Below are 17,535 nucleotides of genomic sequence, written 5' to 3' on the forward strand. Positions count from 1 at the left end.
CTAGGACACGCTGATCCCTCTGCATCTCAAAGACTTGCAACCTCATCTATCATAGATGTAAATAATGGGTCTATTCTATAATGGAGTCAAAGAATGTGGAGCTGGAGAAGCACAGCAGGTCAGGCAGCATCTGAGGTACAGGAGAATCGATGTTTCGAGCATGAGCCCTTCATCATGAATATGTTCTCAGTTCCCACTTACTCCTATTCTAATATGGAGACAGGCAGAGTCCTTCCCACATCAGAAACAGCAAGACAGTGCAGTGCAGACAGTGAACTCCTGGAGAATGTAGTAAACCAGGGCAGAGAACTCTACAATTTAGTTATCAGCAAACTAAACAGACCAAATCACACACTAGGATCAAGGGGAAGGGTTCTGTTTGGATAACATACAGAATGATAGATATTCAGAATGGGTTAAGAGGTTTGAAGGCTTGTTGAGGTCTGGGCATCTGTGGCTTGGCCAGCATTTCTTTCCCTTTCCTCTTTGCTCCCTGAGAAAGGAATGGTGAGCTGCCTTCTTTGACTGCTGCAGTCTGTGAGCTGTATGCTGACCTGCAATGCCCTTGGGAAGAGAGTTCGCAGATTTTTACCCAGTGACCCAAAGTAACAGCGATGTATTTCCAATCAGATGAAAAGTGACTTGAGGGAGAACTTGTAGTTGCGATGTTCCCATGTGTCTGCCATCCTTGTCCTTTTAAATAAAAGTAGTGATGAGTTGGAAGGTGCTGTATAAGGGAGCCTTTGTGAGTTTCTGCAGTGCATCGTGTAGATAGTTCACACTGCTCAGCTGCTATTGAGGTGGAGTGAATGGATGGTGGAGGGAATGGATGCTTGTGCCAATCAAGCGGGCTACTTTGTCCTGGTTGGTGTTAAACTTCTTGAATGTCATTAGAGCTGCAGTTATCCAGGCAAGTGGGGAATATTCCATCACACTCTGACCTTTGCCTTGCAAATCATGGACAGGCTTTAGTCACATTTTGCAGTATTCACAGCCTGCCCATTTTAGCCACTGTTTTACGTGGCTGGTTCAATTCAGTTTCTGGTCAATGGTTACCCTCAGGATATTGATAGTGGGGATTCAGTGATGGTAACACCATTGAATGATAGATTGTCTTTTATTTGAGACAATCATTGTCTTGCAATTGTGTTGCAGAATGTTACATGCCATTTTTCACCTCACGCCAGGTCCTGTTGCATTTGGGCATGGACTGCTTCAGTGTTTGCGGAGTTGCTGAACATTGTGCAGTCATCAGTGAACATTGCCACTTCAGATCTTAAGATGGAAGGAAGGTCAGTGATGAAATAGGTGAAGGTGGTTAGTCCTAGGTCACTGTTTTCTGTTATTAATATCGGTGTCAGAGTATGGCAACGTAAATACATTTCATAGTGCTTTTTGTAAAAATACTAGTGACAATAAATTACTGTTCTAAATGAATATTCCTCAACTGTTTCTTGATATCATATGGAATTAACTGAACTGGCTGAAGATGGGTATTTGTGATACTAGTGACTGCTGGGGACCACTGGAGGATCATCCATTCTGCCCTTTTGACTGAAGATTGCTGTGAATACTTCAGCCTTATCCTTTGCAATGATGTGCTGGGCTTCTCCATCAGTGAGGATGGGGAGCCTCCTCTTGCAATGAGTTGTTCACCACCATTCACAACTGTGTCTGGCAAGACTGCAGAATTTAGATCTGATCTGTTGGTTGTGGCATCACTTAGCTCTGCCTATCACTTGCTGCTTACGCTGTTTGACAAATAGTTCCATTTGGTGGCTTCACCAGGTTGACACCTCATGTTTAGATATATCTGGTTCAGCTCCTGGCATGCCCTCCTGCACCCTCCATTGAACCAGGGTTGATCCCCTGGCTTGATGGTAATGCTTGATGAGGGGATATGTTAGGCCATGAGGTTGTGTTGGAGTACCATTTTACTGTAGATGTTGTAATGGTCCACAGTGCCTCATGGAAGTCCAGTCTTATGTTGCAAGATCTATTTGAAGTCTGTCCCATTTAGTCAGTGATAGGGCCTCATAACATGATGGAGGTTATTCTTAAATTTGAAGGTAGAACTTGGTCTCCACAAGGACTGTGCGGTGGTCACGTTTACAGATATCTATTGTGAACAAATACATCTGCAGCCCGCAGATTAGTGAGGATGAGTATGTTTTTCCCACTTGCTGGTTTCCCCCCCCTCCCCATCACTTGCTGCAGACCGATGTCCTTTAGGACCCCATCAACATTTACTACAACTCCTTATCATACACAAACACAGGTACATAGGCAAGTGGGCTAGTATAAAAGTGGGACCAGTTACAAAATAAAGCTCTCTTGCTGCTGTCCCCATCAAACATTCCCAGAACAGATATGGCACAGGATTAGTTACAAAGTAAAGCATTCTCTAAACTTTTGAAATGAAAGTAAAGTTCCCTGTTCATGATCCCAATCAATCATTCCTGGGTCAGATACAGGACAGACCATGTAGAAAGCCATGGTTACACTGCAATCTAATTGTTATTCTCTCTCTCTGCCTCTCTATCTCTGTCTCACACATTGATTCTCTGCTTGCTATTTGATGAACAGTCAGCTGAGGTTGCACTCTGTAAATACACTGCACTTAGAACATAGAACATAGAACATAGAAGAATACAGCGCAGTACAGGCCCTTTGGCCCTCGATGTTGCGCCGATCCAAGCCCACCTAACCTACACTAGCCCACTATCCTCCATGTGCCTATCCAATGCCCGCTTAAATGCCCATAATGAGGGAGAGTCCACCACTGCTATTGGCAGGGCATTCCATGAACTCACGACTCGCTGAGTAAAGAACCTATCCCTAACATCTGTCCTATACCTACCCCCCCTTAATTTAAAGCTATGCCCCCTTGTAATAGCTGACTCCATACGTGGAAAAAGATTCTCACTGTCGACCCTATCTAAACCCCTAATCATCTTGTACACCTCTATCAAGTCACCCCTAAACCTTCTTTTCTCCAATGAAAACAACCCCAAGTGCCTCAGCCTTTCCTCATACGATCTTCCTACCATACCAGGCAACATCCTGGTAAACCTCCTCTGCACCCGTTCCAGTGCCTCCACATCCTTCCTATAATATGGCGACCAAAACTGCACACAATACTCCAGATGTGGCCGCACCAGAGTCTTATACAACTGCAACATGACATCAGTACTCCGGAACTCAATTCCTCTACCAAAAAAAGCCAGTATGCTATATGCCTTCTTCACCGCACTATTTACCTGGGTGGCAACTTTCAAAGATCTGTGTACATGGACACCAAGATCCCTCTGCTCATCCACACTACCAAGTATCCGACCATTAGCCCAGTACCCCATCTTTTTGTTACTCTTACCAAAGTGAATCACCTCATACTTAGCTACATTGAACTCCATTTGCCACCTTTCTGCCCAGTTCTGCAGCTTATCTATATCCCGCTGTAATCTGCCATATCCTTCCTCACTGTCAACAACTCCTCCGACTTTCGTATCATCCGCAAACTTACTCACCCAACCTTCTAACCCCTCCTCCAGGTCATTTATAAAAATGACAAACAACAATGGTCCCAAAACAGATCCTTGCGGAACACCGCTAGTGATGGCACTCCAAGATGAACCTTTGCCATCAACTACTACCCTCTGTCTTCTTCCAGCCAGCCAATTCCTAATCCAAACCTCCAACTCACCCTCAATGCCATACCTCTGTATTTTTTGCAGTAGTCTACCACGGGGTACCTTATCAAACGCCTTACTAAAATCCATATACACCACATCTACCGCTTTCCCCTCGTCCACCTCCTTAGTCACCTTCTCAAAGAATTCAATAAGGTTTGTGAGGCACGACCTGCCCTTCACAAAACCATGCTGACTATCCTTGATCACATTATTCCTATCCAGATGTTCATAAATCCTATCCCTTACAATTCTCTCTAAGATTTTGCCCACAACAGAAGTGAGACTCACCGGCCTATAGTTACTAGGGTTATCCTTACTCCCCTTCTTGAACAAGGGAACCACATTTGCTAGCCTCCAATCTTCTGGCACTACTCCTATAGACAAGGAGGACATAAAAATCAAGGCCAATGGCTCTGCAATCTTCTCCCTTGCTTCCCAGAGAATCCTAGGATAAATGCCATCAGACCCAGGGGACTTATCTATTTTCACCCTTTTCAGAATTTCCAACACCTCTTCTCTACATACCTCAAAGCAATCCATTCTACTTAATTGTGACTCAGTACTCACATTGACAACAGTGTCCTGTTCCTGATTGAATACTGACGAAAAGTATTCATTCAGTGTCTCCCCAATCTCTTCAGCCTCCACACGCAACTTCCCACTACTATCCTTGACTGGACCTATTCCTACCCTAGTCATTCTTTTATTCCTGACATACCTATAGAAAGCCTTAGGGTTTTCCCTAATCCTACCAACTTAAGACCTTTCATGTCCCCTCCTTGCTGCTCTTAGCTCTCTCTTCAGGTCCTTCCTGGCTACCTTATAACTCTCAATCGCCCCAATTGAACCTTCACGCCTCATCTTTACATAGGCCGCCTTCTTCCCTTTAACAAGGGATTCCAATTCCTTATTAAACCACGGCTCCCTCACATGACCCTTTCCTCCCTGCCTGACGGGTACATACTTATCAAGGACACTCAATAGTTGCTCTTTGAACAAGCTCCACATATCAATTACGCCCTTGCCTTGAAGCTTACTTTTCCAAGCCACACATCCTAAGTCATGCCTCACCGCATCATAATTTCCCTGCCCCCAGCTATAATTCTTGCCCTGTAGTGCACACTTATCCCTCTCCATCACTAGAGTAAAAGTCACCGAATTGTGGTCACTGTCCCCAAAGTGCTCACCTAACTCTAATTCTAACACCTGGCCTGGTTCATTACCCAGAACCAAATCCAGTATGGCCTCACCTCTTGTTGGCCTATCTACATATTGTGTCAGGAAACCCTCCTGCACACATTGGACAAACACTGACCCATCTAACGAACTTGAGCTATAGCTTTCCCAATCAATATCAGGAAAGTTAAAGTCCCCCATAACAACCACCCTATTACTTTCACTCTTCTCTTGAATCATCCTCGCAATCCTTTCTTCTATGTTTCTAGGACTATTAGGAGGCCTGTAAAAAACTCCTAACAGGGTGAGCTCACCTTTCCTATTCCTAACCTCAGCCCAAACTACCTCAGAAGGAAAGTCTTCAACCATCGTCCTTTCCACAGCTGTAATACTATCTTTGACAAGCAATGCCACACCTCCCCCTCTTTTACCCCCACCTCTAACCCTACTAAAACATTTAAACCCTGGAACCTGCAACAGCCAATCCTGTCCCTGTTCTACCCATGTCTCTGTAATAGCCACAACATCGAAGTCCCAGGTACCAACCCACGCTGCAAGTTCACCTACCTTATTTCGTATACTTCTTGCATTGAAGTATACACACTTCAAGCCACTTTCCTGTTTACAGGCATCCTCCTTTGAAATTGATGCCATGTTCCTAACCTCCCTGTACTCCAGGTCCTGCACCCTAAAGCTACAGTCTGGGTTCCCATGCCCCTGCAGAGTTAGTTTAAACCACCCCCAAGAGCACTAGCAAACCTCCCACCAAGGATACTGGTGCCCCTCAGGTTCAGGTGCAGACCATCCTGTTTATAGAGGTCCCACCTTCCCCAGAAAGAACCGCAGTTATCCAAATACCGGAATCCCTCCCTCCTGCACCATCCCTGTAGCCACGCATTTAACTGTTCTCTCTCTCCCTATTCCTTGACTCTCTATCACGTGGCACGGGTAACAAACCAGAGACAACCACTCTGTTCGTTCTAACTTTGAGCTTCCAACCTCGCTCCCTGTAAACTCTGTTTACAGAATGCCTCAGAGCTGCTGTTGAAACACCGGTCAGTGACCTTCTTGAGTTGATATAGCTGTTGTAAGCAGGTCAGAATCTCATTTTTCTGGTGATTGTGAGACAGACAGCAGAAAGATGCTCCCTCGATCAATTTTCCTCTGTCTACTGTTCAGAGAAGTGCAAGCTGGACTGTGAGTATTGGATGAGAGACCAAACTTAAAACAAGGGAAAGAAAGAGAAATATTTAGGGCAGTGTGGAGAATCTGAAAAGATGGTGAAACTGAACTGGAGTGAGGGAGAGTGGTAGTGAGGGGAAGGTGAAGAGAGAGAGAGAGAGATTAGTCTGTGGTAGGATTAATGAGGGAGTGCCGCACAGTGGCATTGGCAGTACTAAGGGAGTGCTGCGCTGTCAGAGGATCAGTACTAAGGGATGGATATTTTGAGTAGAGCTGTCTCTTGACCACTGAATCTGGACTCTATGCCATTGAAGCGATGCACTGCCGAAATTCACGAAGGCTTCTTTACATAGCACCTCTCAATGCCATGACCACTGCCACCCAGAAAGACAAATGTAGCTGATATATGGGAACAAGTTACCCTCCTAACCACTTACCATCCTGACTTGCAAATATATTGCTGTTCCTTCAATGTCACGGGGCGAAAAGAATTGAACTCATTGAAATTGTGGGGGAGAGGCGTATGAGATATTTTAGGATATAAATGGGAGCTGTGAGTAACAAGTAATTGGATTAGCCTGGTTGGTATTTTAAAATCTACAGTAAGTGAAGAGGAGAATATAATTAATTTGGACAAGATATTAAAGCATGTGAGGAATGAGGAGGAGGTTGGGACTTGATGGGTGAGATATTAATGGGTGCAAGGAATGAAGAGGATATTAAAGGGTGGTGGGAGTGAGGTAATGGGATTAGATGATATTAAAATGTACGTAGAGTATGGGAGGGGAAGGGTATTGGACTGGGTAGGATATTAAAGTATACAGGGAATGAGGGAGAGAATGGGATTAGAATGGGTAGGATATTATATACTCTGGAGAGAGCAGAGTGGGAATAGATTTTGTAAGGCCCAGGGTGGGCCTGGGTAAAACCCCGAGTGTCTCTCAGTTCTCAGTTTCACAATGCTGGTTCTCTTGTTGTTTGAAATGACCTTTTCCCTTGTCCACTCTCGAAAACACAGATGTTCCTGGCCTCCACCTTGAAGGGAGGGGGAGAGTGTTTGCTCTGAAAGGACTCTGACTCTCACATTGACCGGAGAATACACAAGGGCAGAATCATCAGATTTCACAAGCCTCTCCTGACTGACAGCCACAAATCCCTTGATCAATAGGTAGCTATGAATAAGGATAAGTCAGGATCTTGTGGGAAGGTACTAAATTTGGGGAGGACAAATTATGTCAGTATTGGGCAGGAGCTGGGAAGAGTTAATTAGGAGTAGCTGTTATTGAGCTAGCTGTTATTGTTGTCTAAATGCCTATTGATCAGAGTTCAGGAGCAGTAATTTTCAGCAAGAAGGAAGGAGAAGGATGGCAAGACATGGGACACCTTGATGACGAGGGTCAGATTTAGTCGATATGAATTTAGTTATAAAGAAAAAGGAAGCACACAAGGTTTAGAAAGCTACAATCAGACAGGGCCCATGAGGAATGTCAAGGAAGTAGGAAAGAACTCAAGCAGGAAATTAGGAAAGCAAGGAGGAGCCATGAAATATCCTTAGCGAGTAGGGTTAAAGAGAATCCTAAATCATTTTCTACAAGCATTAAAAACAAGAGGATAACAAGGAATAGGATGTGTAGGAAAGGCAAAGTTACAGTGATCAATATGCAGGTGGACTGGGCAAATCAGGTGAGTCGTGGATTGCAAGAAAAGGAATTTCTGGAATGTCTGAGAGATTGCTTTTTGAAGCAGCTTGTTTTGGAGCCCGGGAGGGAACAGGCAATATTGGATTTAGTGTTATGCAATGAGGCAGAATTGATAAAGGAGGTTACGGTGAAGGAATCCTTATGAGAGAGTGATTATACTATGATTGAATTTAGTCTGCAATTTGAGAGGGAGAAGATAGAATCAGAGGTAATGGTGTTACTGCTGAATAAAGGCAACTACAGAGGCATAAGGTAGGAGCAGGGCAGAATTGACTGGGAGGGGAGGCTAGCAAGAAAGACTTGGAACAGCAACGGCAGGAGATTCTGGAAGTAAATTAGGAGACACAGCAGAGATTCATCCCGAGGAAAAAGAAGCCTGGTACAGGGAGGATGAGGCAACCGTGGCTGACGAGGGAAGTCAGGGATAGCATGAAATCAAAAGAGAAAGCATAGAAAGTAGCGAAGGCAGTGGGAAACCAGAGGATTGGGAAGCTTACAAAGACCAACAGAGGGCAACAAAAAAAAAGAAATAAGGAGGGAAGAGATTAAATATGAGGGTACGCTAGCCAGTAATATAAAGGAAGACTGTAAGAGTCTTTAGCTATATGAAGGGCAAAAGAGAGGCAAAAGTGGACATTGAGCCACTGGAAAATGACACTGGAGAGTTAGTAGTGGGGAACAAGAAAATGGCTGAAGAATTGAATAATTACTCCACGCTAGTCTCCACATGAGTAATAATACAAAAATTCAAGGTGGTGGGGGTTGGGGGTGGGGGGAGGGGGAGGGAAGAACTGAGTATGGCGGCCATCACCAAGGATAAGATGCTAGAAAAACTGAATGACCCGAAGGTGGCTAAACCACATGGACCAGATGGACTGCACAACGGGGTTCAAAGGGAAATAGTTGAAGTGATAGTGAAGGTGTTAGTGGTAATCTTTCAGGAATTGTTAAGATCAGGGAGGGTCCCACTGGACTGGAAAGTTGCTAAAGTAACATTCCTGTTTAAGAAGGGAGTAAGGCAAAAGACGGAAAATTTCAGATTGATTAGCCTAACCTCAGCCTTGGGTAAGATCCTGGAATCCACTGTGAAGGATGAGATCTCTGAATATTTAGATGTGTATGGCAAAATAAGGCAAAGTCAGCATGGTTTCATCAAGGGTAGGTCATGCCTGATAAATCTGCTAGAATTCTTTGAGGAATAATGAGCAAGTTAGACCAAGGAGAGCCATTGGTTATTATCTACCTGGACTTCAAAAGGCCTTTGACAAGGTGCCGCACAGAAAGCATGGATTATTTTCTAAATGGGGAGAAAATTCAGAAGTCTGAAGTGCAAAGAGACTTGACTGTTCTAGTCCAGGATTCTCTCAAGGTAAACTTGCAGGTTGAATCAGTAGATAGGAAAGCAAATACAGTGATGGCATTTATTTTGAGAGGATTTGGATATAAAAGCAGGAATGTACTTCTGAGGCTGTAAAATGCTTTGGTCAGACCACATTAGGAGTATTGTGTGCAGTTTTAGCCTCAGAAAGGATGTACTGGCCTTGGATCATGTTGAGAGGAGGTTCATGAGAATGGTCCAGGAATGAAAAGCTTAACATATGAGGAATTTTTGAGGACTCTAGGTCTATACTTGAGGGGGTTGAGAAGGATAAGGGGGGAATCTAATTAAAACATACAGAATACAGAATGGCCTGGACGGAGTAGATGTTAGGAAGATATTTCCATTGGTAGGAGAGACTAGGACCTGACAGAGCATAGCCTCAGAGGTTTAGAACACAGATATGGAGAAACTTCTTCAATGAGAGCGTGGTGAATCTATGGAATTTATTGTCACAGAAGGCTGTGGACACCAGGTCATTGAGTAAATTTAATAGACAGGTTGTCGAGTATTAAGGGAATCAAAGGTTAATGGGAGCAAACGGGAAAATGCGGTTGAGAAACACATCAGTCATGATTGAATGGTGGAGGAGACTCAATGGGCTGAATGGCTTAATTTCTACACCTATGTTCTTTGGTTTTATGGAGCACTCCAGGATAAAGGAGGAAACTTGTGTTTGGAGGCAGAGGATATGGATGAGATCCTAAATGTGTTGGTATTCACTGAGGAGAAGGACATGGAGGATAATGAGACTAGTGTGGAGCATGCTAATCTGTCAGGGCATTTTGAAATCAAGAAAGAAGCAGTATAAGGTCAGTTGAACAGTAATAAGGTGGATAAGTCCACAAGGCCCGATGGTATTTTCCCTAGGTTTTTAAGTGAGGCAAGAGAGGAGATTGCTGGGGCCTTGACTGAGATCTTTGTATCCTTGCTAGCAACTGGCAAGGTCCCTGAGGTCTGGTGAGTAGCTAATGCTGCTCCTCTGTTCAAGAAGGGAAACTAGGATAATTCAGGAAATTACAGACTGGTGAGTCTCACATCAGTGGTTTGGAATCTATTGGATAGGCTTCTTAGGGATAGGAGTTAAGTACATTTGAAACACAAGCCAAATTAAGGACTGTCAGCATGGCTTTCAGCAGGGTCTTGCTAACACTATTGAGGTCTTTCAGGACGTGGCAAGGCTGACTGATGAGGGTAGAGCAAATGATGTTGTTTACATGGATTTTAGTATGGCTTTTGGCAAGGTCCTTTGTGGTCCGTTGAGAAGATTAAGAGGCATGGGATCCATGGTGAGTTGGCCATTTGGATTCAGAATTAGCTTGCCTGTAGAAGTCAGAAGGTGGTGTGGAAGACTGGAGGGACGAGAGTACTGGTGTTCCACAGCAATCCGTTGTGGAACCTCGGCAGTTTCTGCTTTTTATAAATGACTTGGATGTAAACATAAATGGTGAGTTAATAAGTTTGGAGATTACACAAAGATTGGGGGCATTGTGGATAGTGTAGAAGGTTATCAAAGGAGACAGATATAGATCAGTTGCAGATACCAAAGTCTGGTAGATGCCGGGACAGTGAGTAAATTTAAGGAGGAGTTAGACAGATTTTTAATTGGTAAATCTGAAGGGTTTTTGGGAAAGGTTGAAGGGTATTTGGGAAAGGGCAGGAAAATGAGGCGAGGAACATATGAGCCATGATTGAATGACAGAGCAAATGCAATGAGCCAAATGGTCTAGTTCTACTCCTTTTTCATATGAATTTATGGATTTATATGGGTGGAGGAATGACAGATGGAGTTTAATCTGGGCAGGTGAGTTACATGGTGGCTTACTGGTTACCTAGGTTTGATTCTAGCCTCGAGTGGCTGTCTTTGTGGATCCTCCCTATGCCTGCGTGGGTTTCCTCTGCGTGGCCAGTTTACTCCCACAGCCCAAAGATGCATAGGTTAGGTGAATTGACCGTGCTAAATTGCTCATTGTGTCCAGGGATGTGTAGGTTGAGTGCATTGGTCGTGGGAGGTAGAGGACTATTGGGCAAGGGGATGAATCTGGGTGAGATGTTCTTCAGAGGGTTGGTGTGGACTTGGTGGGCCTGGTGGCCTTTTTCCACGTTGTATGGATTCTATGGAAGTGTGAGGTATTGCACTTTGGGGTAGCAAATGTTAATGAAATTATACAGGACAATAAATGGCATTGATGTACAGAGGGTTCTTGGGATCCTTGTCCATAGCTCCTTTAAAGTGGCCACACAAGTAGATCGAGTGGTAAAGAAGGTGGATGGCATGTTTGCTTTTAATGGTCAGGCACGAAGTATAAGAGTCAGGAAGTGATGTTGCAGCTTCATAAAACTTTGATGAGGCTGTACTCGAGTATTGTGCTCAATTCTATTCACCATACTGAAGGAATGCGTGGAGGCTTTGCAGTGGATGCAGAAAGGTTTACCAAAATGTTGCCTGGATTAGACAGTATGAGCTATGAGGAGAGGCTGGGCACCTAGGGTTTTCTTTGGAACAGCAGAAACCAAGGGGAGACTTGCTAGAAGTTCATAAAAATTATGAGAGGCACAGATAGGATTGACAGTCAGAATCTTTTTCCCAGAGTTGAAATGTCTAATAGTTGAGGGCATACATTTAAGGTGAGAGGGGGAAATTTCAAAAAAGACGTGAGGGGGAAGATTTTTACACAGAGATGCCTGGAAGGTAGAAATGCCTGGATAGTGGTGGAAGCAGGTACGATGGGGACATTTGAGGGGCTGTTAGGTAATCATATGAATAAGCAAGGAATGGGAGGATATGGTCCAGGGCTGGCAGAAGGGATTAGTTTAACTTGACGTCATGTTTGGCATAACATCATGGGCCAAAGAGCCTGTTCCTGTGCTGTTTTCTTCTATATATTCTGTGTCCAATATGATCACTGTGAGATAATTATCTCAACTGCCTCTGGAAATGGCATTCAATCCAGATTGTTGTGAGGCAGGACAAACAAAGCATGAGAACACGTGTCCTCCCTACCTTTTATCTTCTCCTGGTCCCTCCTCCCTACCTTTTATCTTCTCCTGGTCCCTCCTCCCTACCTTTCATCTTCTCCTGGTCCCTCCTCCCTACCTTTTATCTTCTCCTGCTGAACACTCTCTGCTCATTCCTGAAGAAGGGCCTGTGCCCGAAACGTCGAATCTCCTGTTCCCTGGATGCTGCCTGACCTGCTGTGCTGTTCCAGCAATAAAGTTTCAACTTTGATCTCCAGCATCTGCAGACCTCACTTTCTCCTCCAACACGTGATGATCAATCAGACGGTGGGAAGCACTGAGGATCAGAGAGACCTTGGTATGCACCAACCTTAAGGTCTCAAGACAGGAGGATAAAATAGCGAAGAAGGCATGACAGAGAATCATAGAATCCATGCAGTGTGGAAGCAGGCCATTATGATAATGAGTGTGATTTAGTTGCTATTACGGAGACATGGTTGCAGAATGGTCATTACTGGGAGTTAAATATCCAGGGGTATCAGACGATTTCAGAAAGCTAGAAAGGAGGGTAAGGGAGGTGGTATAGCTCTGATATTTAAGGATGACATCAGGGCAGTGGTGAGAGATGACATAAGTTTCATGGAGAATAAGGTTGAATCCATTTGGGTAGAAATTAGAAATTCTAAGAATAGGTGTAATCGATAGGCCACCAAATAATAACATCACATTGGAGGGGGTAATAAACAAAGAAATAACTAATGCCTGTAAAAATGCTACAGCAATTATCTTGGGGATTTTAATTTGCATGTTAATTAGTTGAACCAGGTCAGTCAGGGTGGCTTTGAGGACAAGTTCGTTGAACGTATTCGCAATAGTTTTCTTGAACAGCATGTAATGGAACTGACAAGGGGGCAAGCTATCCTAGATCTGGTCATTAATGATCTCATAGTTAGAGAACTTCTTGGAAGGAGTGCTCACAGTCTGGTTGAATTTAGTATACAGATGGAAAGTGCCAAGATAAAATCCAATACCAGGATCTTGTGCTTAAACAAAGGAGACAACAATAGGACGAGGGAGTAGTACATTAAATTAGGCTGGAAGCAATGACTTTATGGTGGGACAGTTGACAAACAGTGGAGGACTTTCAAGGCAATGTTTCAAAGAGTTCAGGGATGTGCAGGCTAGATGGGTTAGCCATGAGAAATGTAGGGCCGTGGATCTGGAAGAGATGCTGTTTGGAGGGTCAGTGTGGACTTGTTGGGCTAACTGGCCAGTTTCCACACTATAGGGTTTCTATGAAAAGGAAGGACTGTAGGAAAAGGGTGAATCTTGGTGTTTAAGGAAGTAAGGGAGGCTACCAAATTAAAAGAGAAGGTATACAAAGTGGCAAAGACCAGTGGAAAACTAGAAGATTGGGAAAACTTTGAAGGTCAACAGAAAGCCACAAAAAAAGCTATAAAGAAAAGAAAGATTGATAATAAGAATAAAAACCATCTCAGAATATAAAGACAGATAGCAAAAGTTTCTCTGAACATATAAAACAAAAAAGAGTGGCTAAGGTAAACATTGGTCCTAATCAGGATGAGACGAAGGATTTAGCAATGGGATATGAGGAAATGACCGAGGCATTGAACAGGTACTTAGTATTGGTCTTCATAGTGGAGGACACAAATAACATACCAGTAATTGACAAAGAGATGAAGGTAGGTGAGGGCCTGGAAACAATCATGATCACGAAAGAGGTAATGTTGGGCAAGCTAATGGAGCTAAAGGTCAGTAAGTCGATAAGGCCCCAGTGGAATGCATATCAGGGTACTAAAAGAAATGGCAGGAGAAATAGCAAACGCACTTGTGGTAATTTTCCAAAATTCACTGGACTCTGGGGCAGTTGCAACAAATTGGAAAACAGCAAATGTGATACCACTATTCAAAAGTGACAGTAGTTAAAAGATGGGGAACTATAAACTGGTCAGCTTAATTTCTGTAGTTGGGAAATGCTTGAATCTATTCTCAAGGAAGAAATTGCAAGACATCGAGATAGAAATTCTCCCATTGGGCAGATTCATGAAAGGCAGGTCATGCTTAACTAATTTACCGGAATTCTATGAAGACATTGCAAGCGCGTTGGACAAAAGGCATTGAACAGGGTGCGACACAAAAGCTTGCTGGTTAAAATAACAATGGGTAATGTATGAGCATGGATAGAGGATTGTTTAACTAACAGGAATCAAAGAGTGGGGATAAACAAATGCTTTTCTGGTTGGCGATCAGTGACTAGTGATGTGCCTCAGGGTGTGCCTCAGGGATCAGTGTTGGGACCGCAATTAGTCACCATTTGTGCTGGCACTAGAGGGGGTGCAGAGGAGGTTCACTAGGCTTATTCTAGGTTTGAGGGTTTGGTTTATGAGGAGAGACTGAGTAGACTGGGATTATATTAATTGGAATTTAAAGAATGAGGGGTGATCATATAGAAACATACACAATTATGAAGGGAATAGACAAGAAACACGCAGATGTTTCCACTGGCAGGAAAACTAGAACAAGAGGGCATAGCCTCAAAATTAGACGGAGCAGATTTAGGACTGAATTGAGAAGGAAGATCTTCACCCAGCAGGTTGTGAATCTGTGGATTCCATGCCCAATGAAATAATTGAGGCTTGCTCATTGAATGTTTTAAACACAAATATAGATAATTTTTTGAACAGTATAGGAATTAAGGGTTATGGAGAGAGAGTGAGTAAGTGGAGCTGAGACCACAGAAAGATCATCCATGATCTTATTGAATGGTAGAGTGAGCTCGAAAAGCCAGATGGCCTACTCCTGCTCCTCGCTCTTAGGTTCTGTACGTTCATTCGGCCCATCGAGTCGACTGACCCTCTGAAGACAATCCCACCCAGACCCACCTCTGTAACTCTGCACGTCCCATGGCTAGTCGAGAAATTGGGTTTAAGAGCAGAGAGGTGATGCTGTAACAGTAAAATCATTGGCTAGGCCACAGCTAGAGTATTGGCTGCAGTTCTGGAAACCACATTACAGGAGGGATGTGATAGCACTGGACAGGGTTCAGAGGAGAGATATCAGGATGGTGCCTGAGCTGGAGAGTTTCAGTGATGGAGAAAGATTGGACAGACTGGGGTTGTTTTACTTAGAGCAGTGGAGCTTGCGGGGCTGCAGTGGGGAATGATTGGGATGTATAACACGATGTGGGAGCATTGACAGGAAGCAACATTTCCCCTTGGTGGCACATGGAGTTAAGGTAAGGTGCAGGAGGTTGAGAGGGTGGTGAGAATCTGGAGTGCATTGCCTGTCAAGATGGGAGAGGCAGAATCCCTCCTAACAGTTAAGATTTATTTTATGTGCCCACATGATGCCAACTGGGCCAAATGAACCAGGTGCTGGAAAATATGATAAGAATAGTTACTTATTTGTTTTTAACTATTGGAAGGGTGAAGGGCGGCTTTCAATGCTGTAGATCTCGAAGGGTGTACTACAACAACAGACGTTACAGGGACAGCATACAATGCTGAAACTGCAGGGACTGAGTCACACTGATTGAGGCAGTCAACAGGGAGAGGTTGCATATCTTTATTCTTCTCCTCTGTTTAAACCAAGCCTCCCTTCTTCACAGGCATTACGTGGTTCTGATCCCAGCAGAAATTCGTACCAATACTCTTGAGAGGGTTTGCGTCCTGCTGTCACCTGGAAATGACATCGTCCCCCAGAAACTGACAATTCAGAATGAGCAGACAAACAACATACTCCTGCAGGAGGAGCTACTGGGGAGTGCAGGACATAACTGCTTCCAGTTCACTGTAAGTCTGGGGTCACATGGTGGTTTGTGTATTTGATTCCCATTCCTGCTTCTGCAGATTCAGGGGGATACTGGGACTGGAGCAATGACTAGACACTGAACTGGATTTGTCACATAAACGCAGTGGTTATAAGAACAGGTCATAGACTAGGAATCCTGCAGCAAATAACTTACCTCCCAACTCCCCAAACCCTGTCCACGATCGAGAAGGCACAAGTCAGGAGTGTGATGCAATACTTGCCTGGATGGTTACAGCTCCAACAACACTCGAGATGCTTGACACCATCCTGGGAAAGGCAGCCTGCTGGGTGGTACAGTATCCGCAAGCATACTCCCCCTCCCACTGAGTTCAACAGCAGCAATATATACCATCTGAGAGATGCATGACAGAAATTCACAAAGTCTCCTGAAAGAGCACCTTACACACCTACAACCACTACCATCAGATCTGACACTGATCCCAGTCTCACACTGACACAGGACAGAAGCCTGTCACTGATCACAGTCTTCACACTGACACAGGACAGCAGCCTGACACCAATCCGAGGTTAACACTGACACATGATCATTGCCTGATACTGATTCCAGTCTTCACACTGATACAGGACAGCAGCCTGTCACTGATCCCAGTCATCACACTGACACTGATCCCAGTCATCACACTGACACAGGCCAGAAGCCTGTCACTGATCCCAGTCTTCACACGGACGCAGGGCAGCAGCCTGACACTGATCGCCGTTTCACACTGACACAGGACAGCAGCCTGTCACTGATCCCAGTCTTCACACTGACACAGGACAGCAGTCTGTCACTGATCCCAGTTTCACACTGACACAGGACAGCAGCCTGTCACTGATCCTAGTCTCACACTGATACAGGACAGCAGCCTATCACTGATCCCAGTCTTCACACGGACGCAGGGCAGCAGCCTGACACTGATCGCCGTTTCACACTGACATAAGACAGCAGCCTGTCACTGATCCCAGTCTTCACACTGACACAGGACAGCAGCCTGTCACTGATCCCAGTTTCACACTGACACAGGACAGCAGCCTGTCACTGATCCTAGTCTCACACTGATACAGGACAGCAGCCTATCACTGATCCCAGTCATCACACTGACACAGGCCAGCAGCCTGTCACTGATCGCCGTTTCACACTGACACAGGACAGCAGTCTGTCACTGATCCCAGTCTTCGCACTGACACAGGACAGCAGTCTGTCACTGATCCCAGTTTCACACTGACACAGGACAGCAGCCTGTCACTGATCCCAGTCTCACACTGACACAGGACAGCAGCCTGTCACTGATCCCAGTTTCACACTGACACAGGACAACAGCGTGACATTGAATCCAGTCTTCACACTGACACAGGACAGCAGCCTGTCACTGATCGCGGTCTCACACTGACACAGGACAGCAGCCTGAGACTGATGCCAGTATCACACTGATACAGGACAGCAGCCTAACACTGATCCCATTCTTCAAATTGTTGAAGGACAGCAGCCTGTCACTGATCACAGTCATCGCACTGACACAGGACAGCAGCCTGTCACTGATCACAGTCATCGCACTGACACAGGACAGCAGCCTGTCACTGATCCCAGGTTAACACAGACACATGATCATTGCCTGAT

General features: G+C 44.7%; 1 protein-coding gene across 2 annotated transcripts in view; it reads left to right on the forward strand.

Annotated features, from left to right (window-relative positions):
* The first annotated feature begins 5,956 nt into the window (after nt 1–5,956).
* LOC122544240 (pregnancy zone protein-like) overlaps nt 5,957–17,535 on the forward strand; it is a 321,085-nt gene continuing 309,506 nt past the window's right edge. For both annotated transcript variants that reach the window (XM_087980973.1, XM_087980974.1), the window contains exons 1-2: nt 5,957–6,065; nt 15,715–15,898. In XM_087980973.1, coding sequence (XP_087837099.1) covers nt 6,010–6,065; nt 15,715–15,898 — 240 coding nt within the window. In that variant the 5' untranslated portion in view covers nt 5,957–6,009. The remainder of the gene's footprint in view (nt 6,066–15,714; nt 15,899–17,535) is intronic.

The sequence above is a fragment of the Chiloscyllium plagiosum genome, unplaced genomic scaffold (assembly GCF_037043375.1).
Source record: "Chiloscyllium plagiosum isolate Xiang-an unplaced genomic scaffold, Cpla_swu_hap1 HiC_scaffold_38, whole genome shotgun sequence".
In the NCBI taxonomy this organism is placed as follows: domain Eukaryota; kingdom Metazoa; phylum Chordata; class Chondrichthyes; order Orectolobiformes; family Hemiscylliidae; genus Chiloscyllium; species Chiloscyllium plagiosum.